General features: G+C 57.3%; 6 protein-coding genes across 6 annotated transcripts; 3 read left to right on the plus strand and 3 right to left on the minus strand.

Annotated features, from left to right (window-relative positions):
- Window positions 1-21: 21 nt before the first annotated feature.
- On the minus strand, window positions 22-1087 carry SODALDRAFT_335512 (hypothetical protein; the record flags this gene model as incomplete). Its single annotated transcript, XM_028612478.1, has 1 exon — window positions 22-1087. A coding segment is annotated over exon 1 (614 nt), but the record flags the coding sequence as incomplete, so codon positions are not given.
- SODALDRAFT_362219 (hypothetical protein) lies at window positions 1061-2562 on the plus strand (the record flags this gene model as incomplete). Its single annotated transcript, XM_028614438.1, has 9 exons — window positions 1061-1210; window positions 1370-1504; window positions 1549-1599; window positions 1700-1780; window positions 1849-1908; window positions 2026-2046; window positions 2171-2198; window positions 2309-2353; window positions 2474-2562. 9 exons carry the CDS (start codon window positions 1061-1063, stop codon window positions 2560-2562), a joined length of 660 nt encoding a protein of 219 aa, XP_028464221.1.
- A 926-nt stretch (window positions 2563-3488) lies between these two features.
- On the minus strand, window positions 3489-4961 carry SODALDRAFT_282513 (glutathione reductase; the record flags this gene model as incomplete). Its single annotated transcript, XM_028608342.1, has 2 exons — window positions 3489-4755; window positions 4813-4961. 2 exons carry the CDS (start codon window positions 4959-4961, stop codon window positions 3489-3491), a joined length of 1416 nt encoding a protein of 471 aa, XP_028464222.1.
- A 944-nt stretch (window positions 4962-5905) lies between these two features.
- Window positions 5906-7666, minus strand: SODALDRAFT_282245 (RecQ family ATP-dependent DNA helicase; the record flags this gene model as incomplete). Its single annotated transcript, XM_028608332.1, has 4 exons — window positions 5906-7114; window positions 7245-7279; window positions 7348-7466; window positions 7587-7666. 4 exons carry the CDS (start codon window positions 7664-7666, stop codon window positions 5906-5908), a joined length of 1443 nt encoding a protein of 480 aa, XP_028464223.1.
- A 1909-nt stretch (window positions 7667-9575) lies between these two features.
- On the plus strand, window positions 9576-12820 carry SODALDRAFT_282041 (RAM signaling pathway protein; the record flags this gene model as incomplete). Its single annotated transcript, XM_028608319.1, has 3 exons — window positions 9576-9988; window positions 10052-10163; window positions 10253-12820. 3 exons carry the CDS (start codon window positions 9576-9578, stop codon window positions 12818-12820), a joined length of 3093 nt encoding a protein of 1030 aa, XP_028464224.1.
- Window positions 12821-14485: 1665 nt separating this feature from the next.
- Window positions 14486-16156, plus strand: SODALDRAFT_335517 (FAD/NAD(P)-binding domain-containing protein). The gene has a single exon (XM_028612479.1). The coding sequence runs from the start codon at window positions 14757-14759 to the stop codon at window positions 16020-16022; it is 1266 nt and encodes a 421-aa protein (XP_028464225.1). The 5' UTR covers window positions 14486-14756; the 3' UTR covers window positions 16023-16156.
- Window positions 16157-16777: the final 621 nt, after the last annotated feature.

The raw sequence follows: 16777 nt of genomic DNA on the forward strand, positions 1-16777 counted from the left end.
GGGAGGATTGGTAGGAGGGGGGCTGGGGCCGGGGTTGGTGCCGCCGAACTGCGAGAAGAAGGACCAGATCTCGGGGCCGACGAAGGGCTGGTTGGGGTCGTGGCCGCCGGAGAAGGCAATCCAGGTGACGGGGTAACCGGCGCTGCAGGAGTACTCGGTCTTGATGGGGGCCTGGCCGTTGCCGGGCTCGGGGGCGTTGCGGGCCTGGCAGCCGTTGTTCTGTATGAAGCGGTTACGGACCTGGTGGCCCATGCTGATGGGAAGGACGTTGTCCTGGGTGCCGTGGATGCCGAGGAAGGCGATGGGGTTGGTGCCACCGTCGCATCCGCTGATCTGGGCGCCGGCGATGGGGGCAATGGCACGGAAGACGTCTGGTTGAGGAGAACACCGGTGTTAGTCATCCGGAATGACGCCCTCGTCCTTGTATTGGATTGTGTGGAAGAAAGACCGCCATCGGGGGGGAAAGGGGGAAAAGAAGAAAAAGAAGAAGAAGAAGAAAAAGAAGAAGAAAAGAAGGAAAAAAAAAGGAAAAATAGGATGGACAATGAACTTACTGGCACGAGCACAGCCGAGGGCGTAAGACATGCCACCACCATAGCTGAAGCCGGTGGCGAAGATCTGCGTCTCCTCAAAGCAGAGCTCGCTGCGGACCTGGTTGAGGACGGCGTCGATAAAGGCGACGTCACGGCCGCCCGGGTTGGCCCAGCCGTTGTCGATGCCGTTGGGGGCGATGAAGATGGCGTTGTTGCCGGCGAGGTTCCGCAGGCCGTAGTAGTTGGGGTGGACATCGTTCATGGAGCCGCTCAGCCAGTGCAGGCCGAAGATGAGCATGTGGGCGCGGCTGCTGTCATACTGGTTGGGCAGCTGCAGGATGTACTGGCGGTTCTGGCCGTTGACGTTGATCGACTTGAGGCCGCTGCTGGGGGGGTTGCGGCCGCAGCCAGCACTCCGTTGGCCGAAAACGCCCTGGACGCTGGCGAGCAGGAGCACCAAGACGGAAGTGAGAATCATTTTGGCGGTTGGTTTTATGGGGGAGTCAACTCGATCGCCTGAAGAGTTGATGGATCGGGGAAAATCGACAGACGATCAGGGGGCGCTCAATGTCAATTTATATCTACTCGAGTTTCTTGACGACCATAACCATAACCCCATCCCCCCGACCCCGGTATTACGGGGTGCGATCTGGGGTCCCGTCTTGCTGCCGCACGTTGTCAGTCCTGTCCTTGCTTTCTTCTGATTTCCCTTGCTTTCGTACCAAGTGTAGGTGTAGGTTCCGAAAAAAACAACTGCCGAACACCGCTTTAGGGCGTTCGGAGTTCGGGTTCCGTTACATCTTATCATAGGCTAAAGTGCTGGACGACAATTGAAGACGCTGGGTTGCTCAAACAAGGCATCGGCTTCTTCAATCGGCACTTACTTCCCCGTCTGGGGAGCGTTCAGACATGTCTCGCTTGGTATGGCGCCACATGGCTTTTGTCTGCGCGTATACGCTGTCTCCGAACTCGTGTGTGGTGGTTGATAACTTGATTGAGGCTGCATGGGAGTTAGGAAATGTTTGGCTGGGGCATAGCCGTATCCGGCTGGGAGCTGCAGTCTGCAGTTGCGGCGGCTGCACGCCCTGCAACCCTATAATAAAACCTCTCCTCTCCCACCCCGCGTTCAATTGTCTTTTTTTCCCTTCTTTTTTGTTCACGTGAAGGATCCCCAGAGACTCCAGACCAAGACGAACTTCTTAATTATCAGTCTTGGCTTGGGCTTCTGGGGGGGATATCTTTCCTCGGTATTGGATGTTTAAACGACAACGGCTCCGGCAATATTGGGTCCCATGCATTTTGTGTCGTCTTGTAGATTCCTTTCTCTCTGCCGAATATCACAAATATCACATTTTCCCAAGAAATGTCGGCATTTGTTCGCATTTGTTCACGGTAACAAATCAACAATGACCCAGGGTCTTGCTTTGATATTGGATTATTAGTTCTGAGACCGCGGTTTTGGGTATCATGCAACTCTCAAATATGCTCGCAGCGCATTGTGGTATTCAATATCGTCAGAGAACGCTTGATTTTTGTTCTTTGCTGGTCATCTCCTTCGGGACTACCATACTAGACTCGTCTACGGGTATCAAAGGCCCGTAAATCCACTTTCCGTGCATCGTGTGGCGGGTGGACAGGTGGTCCTAGTGATCCTGCTCCGCAAAGGTCCGGGATACCCCTGAGACGAAACTTGGGGCATAACACCGTAATAAGATCAATTTCCCGAGCCACAAACTACCTTGTCTATATGCGCCTATGCCGTGATTGTATTATAGGGAGGGCCATCTTCTCGTTCTTGACACGGAAGGACGAGTTGTCTTGTACGTTGTTCGGAGTATCATTCCGTACGCTTTCTCTCGGCAACATACAGGCCAAGCACGAACTAGAAGAATCCAACTCAGATATGACCTCTTTTTAGAGGACGAAACTACACGACCAAGACTTCCTCGCCACCTTCTGCTGCCTGCAGGAGCAAGGGAAGCACTCGAGGACAGACGACGGCGACAAAGGTCAAGACTCAAGACTCTAGGACGGGGCTCGTCGCCCCCCCTCCATCGGCCCAACATCTGTCTAACCGTACGAATCGCTTCCCGTCGGTTCTACATGTTGTTCCTTTTTCCCAAGAGCAGCTGTCCGGATAAAATACAGAGTCCCGCATCGTCTCGGGGGGGGGGGGGGGGGCAACGAACACCACGTCACAGACCCAGTACCGAAGCGCGGAATAAGGGAGTCTAGGCTGTATTCTAGGCTGTAATAATTACTTCTTAGCTCACCCGAGCCTTACCGGCTGATCTCAAAGCTGGAGTTATGCCCCGCTTCCCAAGCGTTGGCGATGCGATCTTGGGATGTGAGGACGGGACGAGACAAGGCGGAGCTCTACATAGGCAGAGGGCCAGAGAGATGTCAGGGCCGCCATGTCGGAAGTAACAGCTCAACTCGCCACCTAGAGTATCCTTCGGGCACTCGGAATGTTTCTTTGACAACATGAATCCTTCAGTTGCCCTGAGAGAAGGGAGATCATCTAGTCCTGCTTGGAGATTGCTTTCCATGTTTTTACCCCTCCTTTCTTGCGAACATCCCGCTGAGAGACGCCTCGGCTCTATTTCTCCTTTCTCCCTTCTTTGCACTCCCTGGTGCGACGTCCAAGGTGTGTGTCTTTTGGCCTTACTGTTCTCTGCAGCAGTTGACTCTGAAGATCAAATAGAGAGGCGAGCTCGGCGATATCATGGCGGGTATGTCAAGAGTCCCCGAAGCCTCCAGGTGGGGCAGCAGAAGCTGCAAAGACAAAAGAAAGAGTCCGTGTCTGTTGCGTCAACAGAGCGGCGCAGATGTGCTCTTCTGTTCAAACATGGAACATGTCTTGAAAAACTAAAACACCACCCTGAGGGGAATCACTTCTATCCTAATGGTACATAAAAACTCCGACTCCCTTACAGGAAAAAGAAGAAAAAAATTCTATCTCAGAGTCACCAGCTCTTCAGCACTGGTAGGATGAATGGCCACACAGCTGTCAAAGTCGGCCTTGGTGGCGCCCATCTTGACGGCAACGCCAAACCCTTGCAGCATCTCCCCGCTCCCCAGGCCCATGATGTGCAGGCCGACCACCTTCTCGTCGGGCCCCTGCACGATGAGCTTGTACGAGGTGGGCGCCTTGTCGGCCGGGTCCATCATGGCGTAGTACATGGCGGTGAAGTTGGTCTTGTAGACCTTGATGTTCTCGCGGCCGTACTTCTCGACGGCCTGCGGCTCGGTGAGGCCGATGCTGCCGACCTCCGGGTGCGCGAAGACGACGGAGGGGATGTTGTCGTAGTTGAGCTTCCGGGCGGAGAACTCGGGCGGGCCGAAGAGGCGCTCGGCGAGGCGGCGGCCGGCGGCGATGGCTACGGGCGTGAGCTCGACGCGGCCGGTGACGTCGCCGAGGGCGTAGATGTGGGGGACGTTGGTGTTCTGGTAGTCGTCGACGACGACGTAGCCCTGCGCGTTGACCTCCACGCCGGCGTTTTCGAGGCCCAGGCCTTGGATGGCCGGGGTGCGGCCGATGGCCCAGATGAGGTGGTCGACGCCCGAGACGGTGGACTCGGTGCCGTCGTCGCCAGTGACGTAGGTGAGGGTCAGCGTGCCGTCGGCCGGGTCGCGCTCGACGCGGGAGAGGTTGGAGCGGCGGTGCAGGTGGACGCCGAGGCGCTCGTACTCCTTGGTGACGCCCTCCTGGATGACGGGGTCGAAGGCGCGGAGGAAGGTATCGTAGCGGATGAAGAGGTGGGTCTCGGTGCCGAGGGCGTTGAACATGCCGGCGAACTCGACGGCGATGTAGCCGGCGCCGACGACGGCGACCTTCTTCGGTCGCGTGTCGATGTCGAAGAAGCCGTCGCTGTTGATGCCGAGCTCGGCGCCGGGGATGGGCGGCGGGGCGGTGGGGTTGCCGCCGGTGGCGATGAGGATCTTGTTCGCGCGGACGAGCGCCGTGGACCCGTCGTCCAGGGCCACCTCGACCTCGTTCTGGCTCTTCAGCGTGGCCCAGCCGTGCAGGTACTCGACCTTGTCGTTGGCGAGGTTGCGTTCGTAGATGCCGTTGAGGCGCTTGATGTAGGCGTCACGCTTCGTCTTGAAGGTGGTCCAGTCGAAGGGGGCCGTCTCTTGCACGCTGAAGCCGTAGTTTTTCGCTTCGTGGATGGTTTCGGCGATGGCGGCGGCGTTGAAGGTGACCTTTTTGGGAACGCAACTGGCATTCGTCTTAGCTTTGAATCATGGGGGGGGGGGGGCGGATTAGGGGACTTACCCAACGTTCACGCAGGTTCCTCCTAGCCTCTTACTCTCGATGATGAGGGCCTTGACGCCGAATTGAGAGGCTGCCCTGCGAGCGGCGCCGAGACCACCGCTGCCACCGCCGATGACAACAAAGTCGGCCTCCTTGGTGATGGGAGCCATGGTGTAGCGCGAGGTGGAAAGATGACGCTGTACAAATGCGATGCGAAGAGGGGCTCGGGATGGTCGAGATGCGTTTGTTGATGCGCGAGCTACTGTCTGAAAGGCACGCATGGGTAGGAGGGGGGAGGGAGAAGGAGAAGGAGAGGGGTAGAGGAGAAGAGGGGAAGTGGAGGTTGAAAAGAAGAGGGGTTGATTGGTTACGGACAGGTTACAGACAATCTGTGTGTCCGTAGCCGCTGTAGGTGCAGATGAAAGCGGGATATGGTGGAGGAGAGGAGGGCGGATATGGCGTGCGTAGGCGGGGATTTACAGTTTGGACCCCGGTTGTTTTGGCCGTTCAATTCGTCGCTGATGGTCCAAGGTAGAGAAACGGAAAGAAGGTTATCAATATTGTTCAGCTGCATTTATATAGGGGGAGGATTAATTAGTGGGAGGTTGACAAATCCGAAGATCTGGGGAAGCTTGTGATGCGGCTCGCGGGGCAGACGGACAAGAAATGTTACGGGTACCGAAAATTTGACATGCTTTTAGCGTCCGACAAATCATGGTGCTTACTAAGTTGGATGTACATTGTATGTTTCGGAACTTCGCCGCGGATGTCACAGGTGGGGACTGTCGAACAGACCATACCTAGTCTTTTCGGTTACGTAATAGGCCGGATTGCCAAGAGTATAATCCGGGTGGACGCTTACAGAATCTGCACCACATAAAATACGGTGGCAGCGGTTCCCTGACGGTCCGACACAGTTACAATTGTACACAATTGCCTCAATCAATTTTGACCTATTTTGTGACGATTTCGACTACGCTTTATCTGACAGGGACGGGTATCGGGTCGGAAATCACCGGTGCTGATTCCGACTCGAAGGCTTCTGATTTTCTGGACGACGTAGCCTACCTCTATTCTGTCGTGTCACGATTGGCGTTATATAAGATGACGGCCCTCACTCGTCGTAATAGCCGTCGTACAGTCCATACTCGGCCTGCGTACTGACCCATTCCTCGTCGGCCAACCCCCTCCTCTGCCGCCGCAAAAGGTCCTGCGCATCCTTGTGCCAATCGCAGGCGAAATCGCAGTGCGGCGTGTCCGCCTCGCCAAAATAGCGACAGATCTGCGCGTGCCGGCACCGAGTCACGTCCTCGCAATACAGCGCCAGCGCCTGCAGGCTCCGGAGCTGAGCCTCGCAGCTAGCCGCCGTCCCCTCGCGGGCCGCGCCCCGCCGCACCATGCCCTGCACCCGCTGGAGGTCCTCGCGGCTGTAGTACAGGAAACAGTAGCTCGCGTGGCCGTCGCGCCCCGCCCGCCCGGCCTCCTGGTAGTACCCTTCGAACGACTTGGGCAGGCGCCAGTGCACCACGAAGCGGACGTTCTCCTTGTCGATGCCCATGCCGAACGCCGTCGTCGCCACGATGATGTCGTAGCCCGGCTCGTTGGCCACCCAGCGCGCCAGCGTCTGCTCTTTCGCCTCCTTGGACAGCTTGGCGTGGAAGGGCCGCGCGCCGATGCCTTCCTGCGCGAGCTGGTGCGCCAGCGACTCGCACTCGTCCCGCGAGATGGTGTAGATGATGCCCGGGACGTTGTCGGGCCGCTCGCCCTGGGCCGCGAGCTCCGTCTTGCGCGGTCCTGCCGTGCGCCTCGCGTGGACGCCGCGGATCCAGGCTAAGAAATCCGAGAGCCGGCTGTCTTCCTGGTCCTTGGTGTACCGGATTTCGAGGTGCAGATTGGGCCGGTGCGCCGTCATGACGAAGCTCCGCAGCCGTTCGGGCGTGGCGGAGAGCCCGAGGGTGGACAGGATGTCGTCCCGCACGAGCGGGTTCGCCGTGGCTGTTAGGCACATGATGGGCACGTCGGGGAATGTCTCGCGGAACCAGGATAGCCGCTTGAAGTCCTTGCGGAAGTCGTGGCCCCATTCCGAAATGCAGTGGGCCTCGTCGATGGCCACCCGGGTCAGCTCGCATTGATCGTAGACCAATTTCAGCCTGTTGCGGAATCCGTCGAGGGAGCAGAGCTCGGGGGTCACGTAGAGGAGCCTCGTGCGGGGATGGCCTGTGGCTAGGTCCTTGTTGATGCGATCCCTCTCCTGCGGTAGGGTGTTGCTGTTGAGGGAACTGGCGTCGATGCCGGCGGCTCGGAGCTGTTCCACCTGGTTCATCTATCGGGTTGTCAGCAATTGTGATTTCTCGGACTTTATCACGCCCCCTTTTCTTGTTTCCGTTTTCATTTCAGAAAAATCGAAGCAGAAGAGGAGAATGAAGAGGAGAATGAGTCGCTGACCGACATACCATAAGACTGAGAAGCGGTGACACGACAATGGTAACTGTGTGTCCAGTTTCGGTCAGCGAGCACTGGTTTCCATAACATGCATACTATTTTCAATTCACGTACTGCCATGGTCAATGCAAGCTGGAAGCTGGAAGCAAAGGCTCTTGCCAAAGGACGTTGCTGCTTGCACGAAGACATCCTTACCATCGAGGGCAGCCGTAATGATCTCCCTCTGTTGTGGTCTTGGACCGACAGGCTACTGTCAGTATTTGGTTCATTGTCGGGAGGCCAGCTGTCCGAAGGGAGAGAGGTTGAGGAACGGGAGGTCGGAGAGGGAAGGGAACCATGTCAACTTGACTCACCTAAATTCACGCTTATTAAACTGGCGGCGTAGTGTGTAGTCGATATCCACACACGAGTTGCTTCGACTGAGGGGAGGCATGGCGCCGAGTCCGAGAGTGACGCGCCCTGGCCACAACCTCTTGCTACCGTAACCTACCCCCAGGGTTCTCACTCAGCCCGTTGACGGCAGGTGGTCAAAGAACCACCACGACTCTGCGTCACGTCAGCTGTCGATAGCGGCGGCGGTCAGATCACATCGAGCCACAACACGAGCATTCATTGTACGACTCGCAGGTCAACTTTTCTGCCTAAATTGATTCATTCGAGGGTTGCGTGTCCGAACGGAAGCTGGGTTGTCTCGAGGTTGGCGGTGGTCCAAACCCGGTCTGCGCTGGTCTGCATGGGACCCCTCGAAAGAGATGATCGCTGCTCGCTGAGGGGCTCTGTATGGAATATTCCCTTCGTACTTGGTGGGCTGAGAGGGTGAGGGCAGACCCGGCGGTTTCCAAGCAGCAAAAAAAGAAAGAAAAAACCCCCCCCTTGACTGACGCGTGTAGCTGATGGAGACTCGTCGATCTCGGAGTGTTTCGTTGTTTCGTTTCCTTGTTTTCTTTTCTTCTCTTCCCCTTCTCTTGATTCGTTGTTTGAGGTCTGGATAAATAGAAGGACGGCCAGGGGGAGGCTCAAGACGAACGTCCTTGGGCTGTGACACGGGCGTACTTTGACCATCCGAGCGTGTTTTGCCCCCTGGCTTTCCAGAAGTTCTAGGGCCGTCAGCGTGCCTGTGCCTTCCAAACTGTACTTGTGTCAGGGATGCGTCCAGGTCCACAACACAGTGTGCTGCAGTATTACAACGGACCTGGTATGGGTGCGGATACTGTACGAGGTACCTAGGCCACACTGAGTAGCACGAAGTACCATGCAGTGTCGCGGTACCTGCCGTCCGTATTACCAGCCTCGGCTCCTCTGTCCTGCCTACCTTACCTTAGACCTGCCTGTGTCAGGGCTTAGAGGGGTATCGTTTTACGAGTGCTCGTAGCAATGGTCTGGATTGCTGTCAGCCCGTTTCTTTGTACTTTGTACCGTATGAAGAGGAGGTTGGAAAAGGAGCTGTACGGAGTACGTACCTCGCCTGCCTTTGCGGATACACGTGTACCTTACAGCTGAGCTAGTCCAGATACGTACTAAGTTCTGCTAAAATAACCCCGCCCCCATTTAAAATACGCCGTTGGTTACCACACAATGGGTACGAAGATGCCCGTTCTTCCCGTTCTTTCCTTCCAACGAGAGGCGTGCCGTTAAGCTTTATGGGGGTGCACATACACTAGGTACCCAGAGCAGCCAGTCTCGACCCTCCCCCTCATCCTATCGTCCCCATAGGCCCAATAAGCAGACCGGGACCCACATCAGCATCACACTATTCGTAAAAACCCCCCGAACCCAAAAAGCCCTCCGCCGTTCGCACTGGGCCACGAGAAAGCGAGGAAGCGACGCCGCACTCGCGTTGGTTTCACACCTCTGACCTTTACCTCTGACCTGACCTTCCCGCAGACGACGAACATTGCTATTCCCCTTGGTGCATCGGCACTTGGGTAGACGACCAATTCATTCTCTTCCGCCTTCGTACTATTTTCGACTCTTCAACTCTCTCTCCCGCCGAAAAAAAGCTACACCACATGATGACCTTGCGCGTCCCAGAGTCACGCTTCAATCCCACCTCAGCCTAAAGTCAGGCTCGACAAAACACGCCCCTCGTCATCTATTTGTATTGGACAAACGGCAGAACTTTGTTCCAGACGGACATCATCGAGCACGTCGTATCGCTTCGCCTCCTTATTCTCGTCCGGATATCCCCGCTCTTCAACACGCATCAAACGCGGTCTGCGGTCTGCGGTCTGCGGTCTGCGGCCTGAGGTCCGCGGTCGTCCACCGACGCCTCCATCGACATTTGACCCTTCTGTTGCTCTCGTCTCCTCGTCTTCTTTCATCTCATCATGGCGACGACCGCCATGGATAGGTTAGACCGGTTAGACCGGCCCAACGGCCCTTCGCAACACCCCAACAGTCGCGGCCTGCCCGACAATCCGGCACAGGGCGTTCGACGTCAACTCCAGATTCAGGCTGCCACCTCCCTCGCCAACGTCAATGCAGGACCGCCTCCCCCGATCCCGCCGCTCCCCAGCCTTCGAAGCGCCTCTTCCAATGCCACCTTGTCCGCCCACCAGCCTTTGTCCTCGTCCCAGGTCATTGCCCTGGCCCGAGATGCCATGAAGTGTGCGCTCGAGGAGAACGAAACCCAGGCCGCCGAAGCCAGTGCCGTCAGTACAGATTTGAAGCCAGGCGTCACCATCGACCTGAGTAGGAAAGGGATCCAGAGACTCCCAGAGGAGGTGGTCGATATCATCCAGAACGAATTGGAACGGTCCGTTGCCTTTCATCTCCCATTCTTCTGCCTGTCTCCCACTGACAGTGCTTTTCTTGACAGCCTTGCTTTGTCACATAACCAAATCTCCTCCTTTCCGATGCGATTTGCCGAGTGTACTTCTCTTCGATATCTCAACGTTAGAAACAATCAGTTCCGGGAGTTCCCTCTCGCCGTACGTGCATCACTTCGCGACCCACCTCGTCCATCATTCCTCACCCTCACTCTCTTGTGTAATTTTTCCTCTAACATCTCCCCGACCAGCTGTGCGATTTGAAATCCCTCGAGATCCTCGACCTAAGCAAGAATAAGCTACGCGTTCTCCCCCCCGATATCGTGAGGCTGGCGTCCTTGAAAGTTTTCTCGGTCCAAAAGAACAGGATTGAAGAGCTGCCACTCGCCCTCGCCGATATGGTATCCTTGCAAGTCCTCAAATTTGACGGGAACCCTCTCGTCTTTCCACCCCGCGAGGTGCTGCAGGTCCAGGCTGGCAGCCCGCCCAATGATGAGATCATGCCGAAGGAGAGCGAGACCGAAGTTGCCGTGACGGCTCAGATCAAACGGTTCCTGAGACAGAAGGTCATGGCGGGTAGAGCGGAATCGGAGAGCGCCGACGAAATGAGCGAGACCATGGAGACGCCTCGCATGGCCCCCGTCAAGCGCATGACGAGCGGCCGCTTTCCCATCAAGGTCAACGGCGCCGAAGTCCCCGACATTCGCTCCCCGGCTACCGGCCGAGCCCCGTCCATCCCTTCTCGATCGCACTACCGAGGCCTCTCTCAACAGAGCTCGACCGGTCGGCGCCCCGGCGTGATGCCTCTGACCATCGGCAACGTGAATGAACGCGTCAGAAGCAACTCGGAGACGCTTCTCCAGGCAACGCGCGGCGAACGTTCCGAATCCCGAGCTCGCCGGATGGGCGCCGTTTCCCAAAAGACGCCGCAACTCGGGACCCTTGACGAGACGCAGGCGAACGTCCGTTTCAGCCACTATCGCGGACTTAGCCATGGCTCCGCCATGACTGGTTCTCCCATACACATGGCGAACATGGCCTTCAAGAGCCCCGTCAGCCCCGCCGACCCCTATTCGCAGCGTCCGGTCTACGTACGCCGCTTGTCGATCCTACCCGAGAGGCGGCGCGAATCCAAGGCGTTCAACCCCGTCCTCGAGGCGGCCAAGGGAATTCTCTATGCGGTTTTCCAGATCCACCCCATGATCCAGATGCTGATGGGCCTCACCGGCGACGGCTCGGCCAAGCGATCGAGCCTGGAAATGATCTTCTACAACACCAACTCCCACGTGGAGGAGCTGGAGCAAGAGATACAGAGGCACGATCCGTCCGTTGCCGGCGACCACGTCTCCGGGCACGACCCCAGTCACAACACGGAGAACGTGAGGCGCGCGTGTCAGACGCTCGTCAGCGCCTACATTCATATCTGCACGCTCCTTACGAACAACGTCGACTCGTTCATCGATAACGGCGAGCCGCGGTACATCCGCACTCTCCTGGTGCTCATCTTCAACAGCATCATGGAGATTAGAGCTACCCTTTTGGCGATGCCCCCGGAGGAGGACCAGTCTCGGCCTCAGCCTCAGCCTCAGCCTCAGTCTCAGTCTCACTCGTCAGGGCCCAGCCAGGCCGGTATCAACGATACCATCAGACCTTATCCCCGCAGCCATTCCAACTCGGTCACCCTAACGGCCGAGGCTGACATGAATGGGCCAACTCCGCGCGTGCGAGGCCCTGGATATCTGCACAACCATAACCCGGGGAACCTGAGAGTCGCGACCGACGTAACCATCCCGTACATCAACACCAATGGCGGCGAGAGTCGGACGGCTACCATCACGTCGGCCACCCCTCGCTCGGGCGAGTCTTTCGTGTCCAGTGCGTCGGCCGGCCGAGGCGGCATGCTTTCCGATTTCACCGAGGACGACCGGTCCTTCGAGAAGATATTCTTGGTCCTCCAGCGGTCCTCGGACCTGGTGATGCGGGTGCTGCCCTTGTTCCAGAGCCAGCTGGCCAACGGGGCCCGAACGGCGGCGGGGCAGCGCGCGCCGGAAGACGAAATCCATTGCTGGAAGGGCCTGATTGCCAAGTGCGGGAGGACGGTGCACCAGGCGGAGCTCCTGAAGAACCGCATGTCGGTCATCAAGCTGAAGGAGCCGGGGATCATGAGCCAGTCGTCCTTCCGGGGCCGCATCCGGAACTTTGTCAACGCGTGGGCCGAGTTCGCGACGCAGATCAAGGGGGCCAGCTCGGAGGTGTTACTGCCGCTGGACACCAGGGCCAGGCTCCGGCCCATCCACCAGCTCATGAAGGAGACGCGGGACACGATCCTGCAGTCGCCTTGGGACTCGATCCTGTCGTCGAACCCGGGCGGCGGCGGCTGGCATTCGTCGAGCTCGAGCACCAACACGTTCAGCCCGAACGGCGGGCAGCAGCCGCATCATGGAATGTCGATGCAGATGCAGATGCAGATGCCAATGCAGATGCCCATGACGCCGCAGAGCGCGGCGCTGGGCCCGGCGGTGCAGGCCACGGTGCCGTCGACCCCGCAGAGCGCGTCCTTTGCGGCGGCGTTTTCGGGTAATGTTTTCGAGCGGGCGGACGCGTTGATCTCCATGGGCGGCCTCTCCATGTCGCAGACCAATACCATGGCCACTACCGGCGGCGGCGGCGCGCCGAGCTTTTCGTCGACGTCGAGCTTTTCGTCGGACGGGATGATGACGCCGTCGTCGTCGTCGGTGGCGAGTCCGAGCGGCGGGGTCGGGGTCGGGTCGGGCCACCACTCCCACTCTCGCCTTCATGGCAGCAAGGCGGCCTTTTAGAGGAAGGGCTGTGGGCGTGTTCTTTTCCGTGTCGTCGAGTTTGTTTTCTCGTATGTTCCAACCCATGACTGATTCGCGGCGCTTTTCCCCCCATGCATACATACACTGGGTGTCGTGTCACCTGTATACTTTGATTCTGCTTCTCAATTCCTTGGTGCGTCGGCCATCCTCTGTCTTTTTTGTCTTTCGTTCTCTTTCGCATAGCATGCTTCAGCGGCGGGTTTTCCATGGCGCAGTCTGACTATGATTATTTTCGACGGGATAAACAAAGACTTTCTTCTTCTGCTTTCTTTCTTTCTTTTTTTCTTTCTTTTTTCTTTCTTCATCGGCGTGGCGGAGCTGGTCGAATTTCTTACAAAGAAGAGCTGCTGTCTCGGATGATGGACGGCGATGGACGGCGATGGACGGGCGATGGAGAAGAAAGACATCTTGGAGTGGACCGAGTGGTACGGAAGATCCTGGGGCGTTCTTGAGGCTTGATGCTTTTTTTAGACATATTCCACTGTATAGTAGGGCAACTTCTTGGGCGTGCCATAATGTCAGTTATTACCTCTTATGAGCTTTGTTGTTTCGCAGTGTCGGGACATGAGACATTTAAAGTCCAACCTCGTGCGACGCTCCGGAATGGTCCCCCGGTTCCGACTCCGAGAGTGGGGCTTCCGGCCTCTCCACGGGGCCCGGGCCGGGGCCGGGCCGCACTACCACGAGTTACCACTATCGTCATTCTAGTGAGAGCCAAAGATGGTACGAAGGAGTTGCCGTTGAGAATGATATGAAAAAAGGAAATAGGGGTTCAGCCGCAACGTAAAAGGGCGTTGAGAAGCTGACTGAGTAATGTTAGGTCTTCCCTCTCAGCACGAATCTACTGCTGGAGCTCAATGACAAGATCTAAGAGTATGGTTCTGCATCCGACGGGATGATGAAGTGCCATGGGATGCGACAAGAGGACCAACTCTCTGAAGAAGTGTGGGAAGTGGGAAGTGCTCGCTGTTCTGGTACGGCAACAAGGTGCGTGCTTCAATGGAATACACTTGCCATTTTCCGCTGAATTTGATGCAGTGAGAAGGATCAGCTGGGAATGGCAGCACAGGACTTGTTGTCTTTTTTTGGGAACCCTTCCCGGAGTACGGATACAATACCGCGGTTGTCCGCTTACTACGGAGAGAGAGGAATGACAATGCAGGACGAGATACTGTTTGTTTTATTTGCATCTTTTGACCAAAAAGTTGTTGATGGATTTGGGAAACGTGGTGTTTCTTTTTTTTTTTTTGTCTTTCCGAGTCACGGCTCAAATTCCGGCAGAAGGACGCCGGACAGGATGTCGGACGTCCGGGTGCTCGGACGGAGACGTCTCCGGGAATCCCCACCTGACGCAGCTGAAGGCCGGATTCCCATCCGGCTCTTGTCTTTGTAAGAGTGCACTGCACGTGCGTAGAAGAAAGAGCTGCCAAGTAAACAGCAAGCTGAGTGTGGTGCCAAAAGACCTAGAGGCATCCCAGGGGGTCGGACTCGAATTCATCCGCTTACATGTGACCTGTCGAAGCTCGGGATTCTTCGCCTTGGCTGAGACATCGGAGGGGCGTCGTCACCATGGCCCATGGGGCGGTAATATCTATCGGAGCTACCCGGAACGTAACCTGCATGTGGAAACCTAAACAGGAAATACGCGCAGCGAATCTCAGTACCATCAGGGATCCAGGGCCCAGGCTGCCAGGCAGCAGCATAATGCATCTAACATCTTAAGAACTCACAAGGGCCAGGTCCAGTAAGTTGTGAGTTGTGACCCGACTCGTCGACAAGGCAACACACTTCGAGGACTTCAGAAGAGAACGACAAGCAAATCGAACATTGAAGCCAACGGATCACGATTCACGGCATGGCATCACAGAAAACGCACTTCCTATCAGGGAAGCGAATCATCATCGCCGGCGCCGGCATGGCCGGGCTATCCTTCGCCATCGCCCTCACCCGCCAATGGGACCCGGAGATCACACCCCCCGAAATCACCATCTACGACCGCGACTCGCAGCAAGCGAGCATCCGCCGCGACGGCTTCAGCCTCTCCCTGGCCGGCCACGACGACACGGGGGGTCTCTACGCATTGCGCCAGCTCGGACTCCTCGACGCGACGCTGCGCCACGCCCTCCTCGGCCTCGAAGGGACGCCGGGCTGCTTCAAGCTCTGGGCCGGCGACTTCCGCGAACTGCTCAGCGTGCGGTACAAACCCGCCGCAGGCCTCCCGACCGCGGGGATCCGCATCGCGCGGAGGGATCTGCGGCGGGTCCTCCTCGACGCCGTGGAAGCGGCGGGCGGGAAATTCGAGATTATCTGGGGCGCCGCGTGCGTCGGGGCGCGGAACCTGGATGACGGCAGGGTGGAGGTGCGGCTGAGACGAGGGACTACGACCGAGCAAGAAGAAGAAGAAGTGGTTGCGTGCGACTTGGTCGTGGCGGCGGACGGCGCGAGCAGCAAGCTGAGGAGTTGTCTCCGGCCCGACGACGCCGCTTTACGCTATGCCGGGGCCGTCCAGTTCGGAGGAAGCGCGACGTTCGCTGATGGCGAGGCGATCCCTTCGCCGGTGGGCGACAACTGGGGGATGCTGGTGTCTTTTCGCGGGGTGGCTTGCTTTCTGTCGCCCGTGGACCGGCACAGCGTCGTGTGGGCGCTCAGCCGGTCGGAGGAGCGAGAGCGACCTCCCCTCGACCGGAACGACCCGGACCACGCCCGAAAGATCGTGCAGGAGGCGTTGGACCTGGGCAGCGTCTTTGGGGAGCCGTTCCAGACGATCGTCAACAAGACGGATCCGGCGACGGTGTTTTCCCTGCCGGCTCGAGACAAGGAGCCATTCCGCCATGATGTTGCGCGACTCGGACGGGTCGTGTTCATCGGGGATAGTAACCACGCCGCCAGCCCTTTTGCGGGGTACGGTGCCAGCTTGGCCTTGAAGGATGGGGTCGACCTCGCCATGCAAATCTGTGCGGCCAAGGGGGAGGAGAGGGAGGATGGTGCTGGTGCTGGTGCATGTGGCTTGGAGAGGGCGGTCGCGGCGTATGATGCGGTCAGTGTGCCGAGAGCGCTCAAGGTCCTTGGGGAGTCGCATTGGAGAATCAAGACCAGTCACAGCACGGGAATCCTTGCTCTGTTGTTCCGATGCTCCATTGCGGTTGGAGGGTTCATGTTGTGGTTGACGGGGCAGAGCTGAACTGAAGGACTCTGAAATTAGGGAAAGCAGTTGGTGTAAGATAGGTAGCCATGATCATGCCATCCCGGCCTGAGAACCACTTCACTTCACTCTATTTAATGAAAACAATGACTATCGCAGACTTTCAGACCTGCCATGGCCGTCGGCGGGCCATGAGTTGTTCATGGATTGTCTTTTGCACGGTTCCCTTCACTGGACATTTTTTTGTTCTTTTTTTTTTTCTTTTTCTCTTTTTTTCTTGGACCAGGGTCAGGGGAAACAGAACCACTTATTACCTGCTCGCCGGGGAACTTTCCGGGCCATCCTCATTAGCAGATGTCTTGGACAGAACACTTGGTATGGCCACGGGGCCGGGGGCTGACCAGCGGTGAGAAACCACGGCAATCTTGCCGGCTAAAACTGAAGCTTACAACCTACGTGTGTGTAGATCTTTCGTGGCCCCCCAGCTTTGCTCCCTATGTTTGTTCATTTTACTTGAACCCCCATACCTGAAGCACCCTTGATAGGTCCTTGGCCTCCAGTCGTATGGGTCTCTTATTCCACTCTTAGTGGACTATGGAGGATGTGTGCGTGGGTGTGCGTATGCGTATGCGTATGCGTGTGCGTGAGAGGGTGAATTGTGATAGAAAAACGAGATTCCACCACATGGGGCCAACAGGCTGGACGCACTTCCAGAAAGAGCACGAACACAGGAGAGGGTTTTAAGACGGGGTGGTCGAGGAGTATAGAGACGACTCGAAAAGCCGAATCCTCAA

Source organism: Sodiomyces alkalinus, assembly GCF_003711515.1.
Source record: "Sodiomyces alkalinus F11 unplaced genomic scaffold SODALscaffold_9, whole genome shotgun sequence".
Lineage (NCBI taxonomy): Eukaryota > Fungi > Ascomycota > Sordariomycetes > Glomerellales > Plectosphaerellaceae > Sodiomyces > Sodiomyces alkalinus.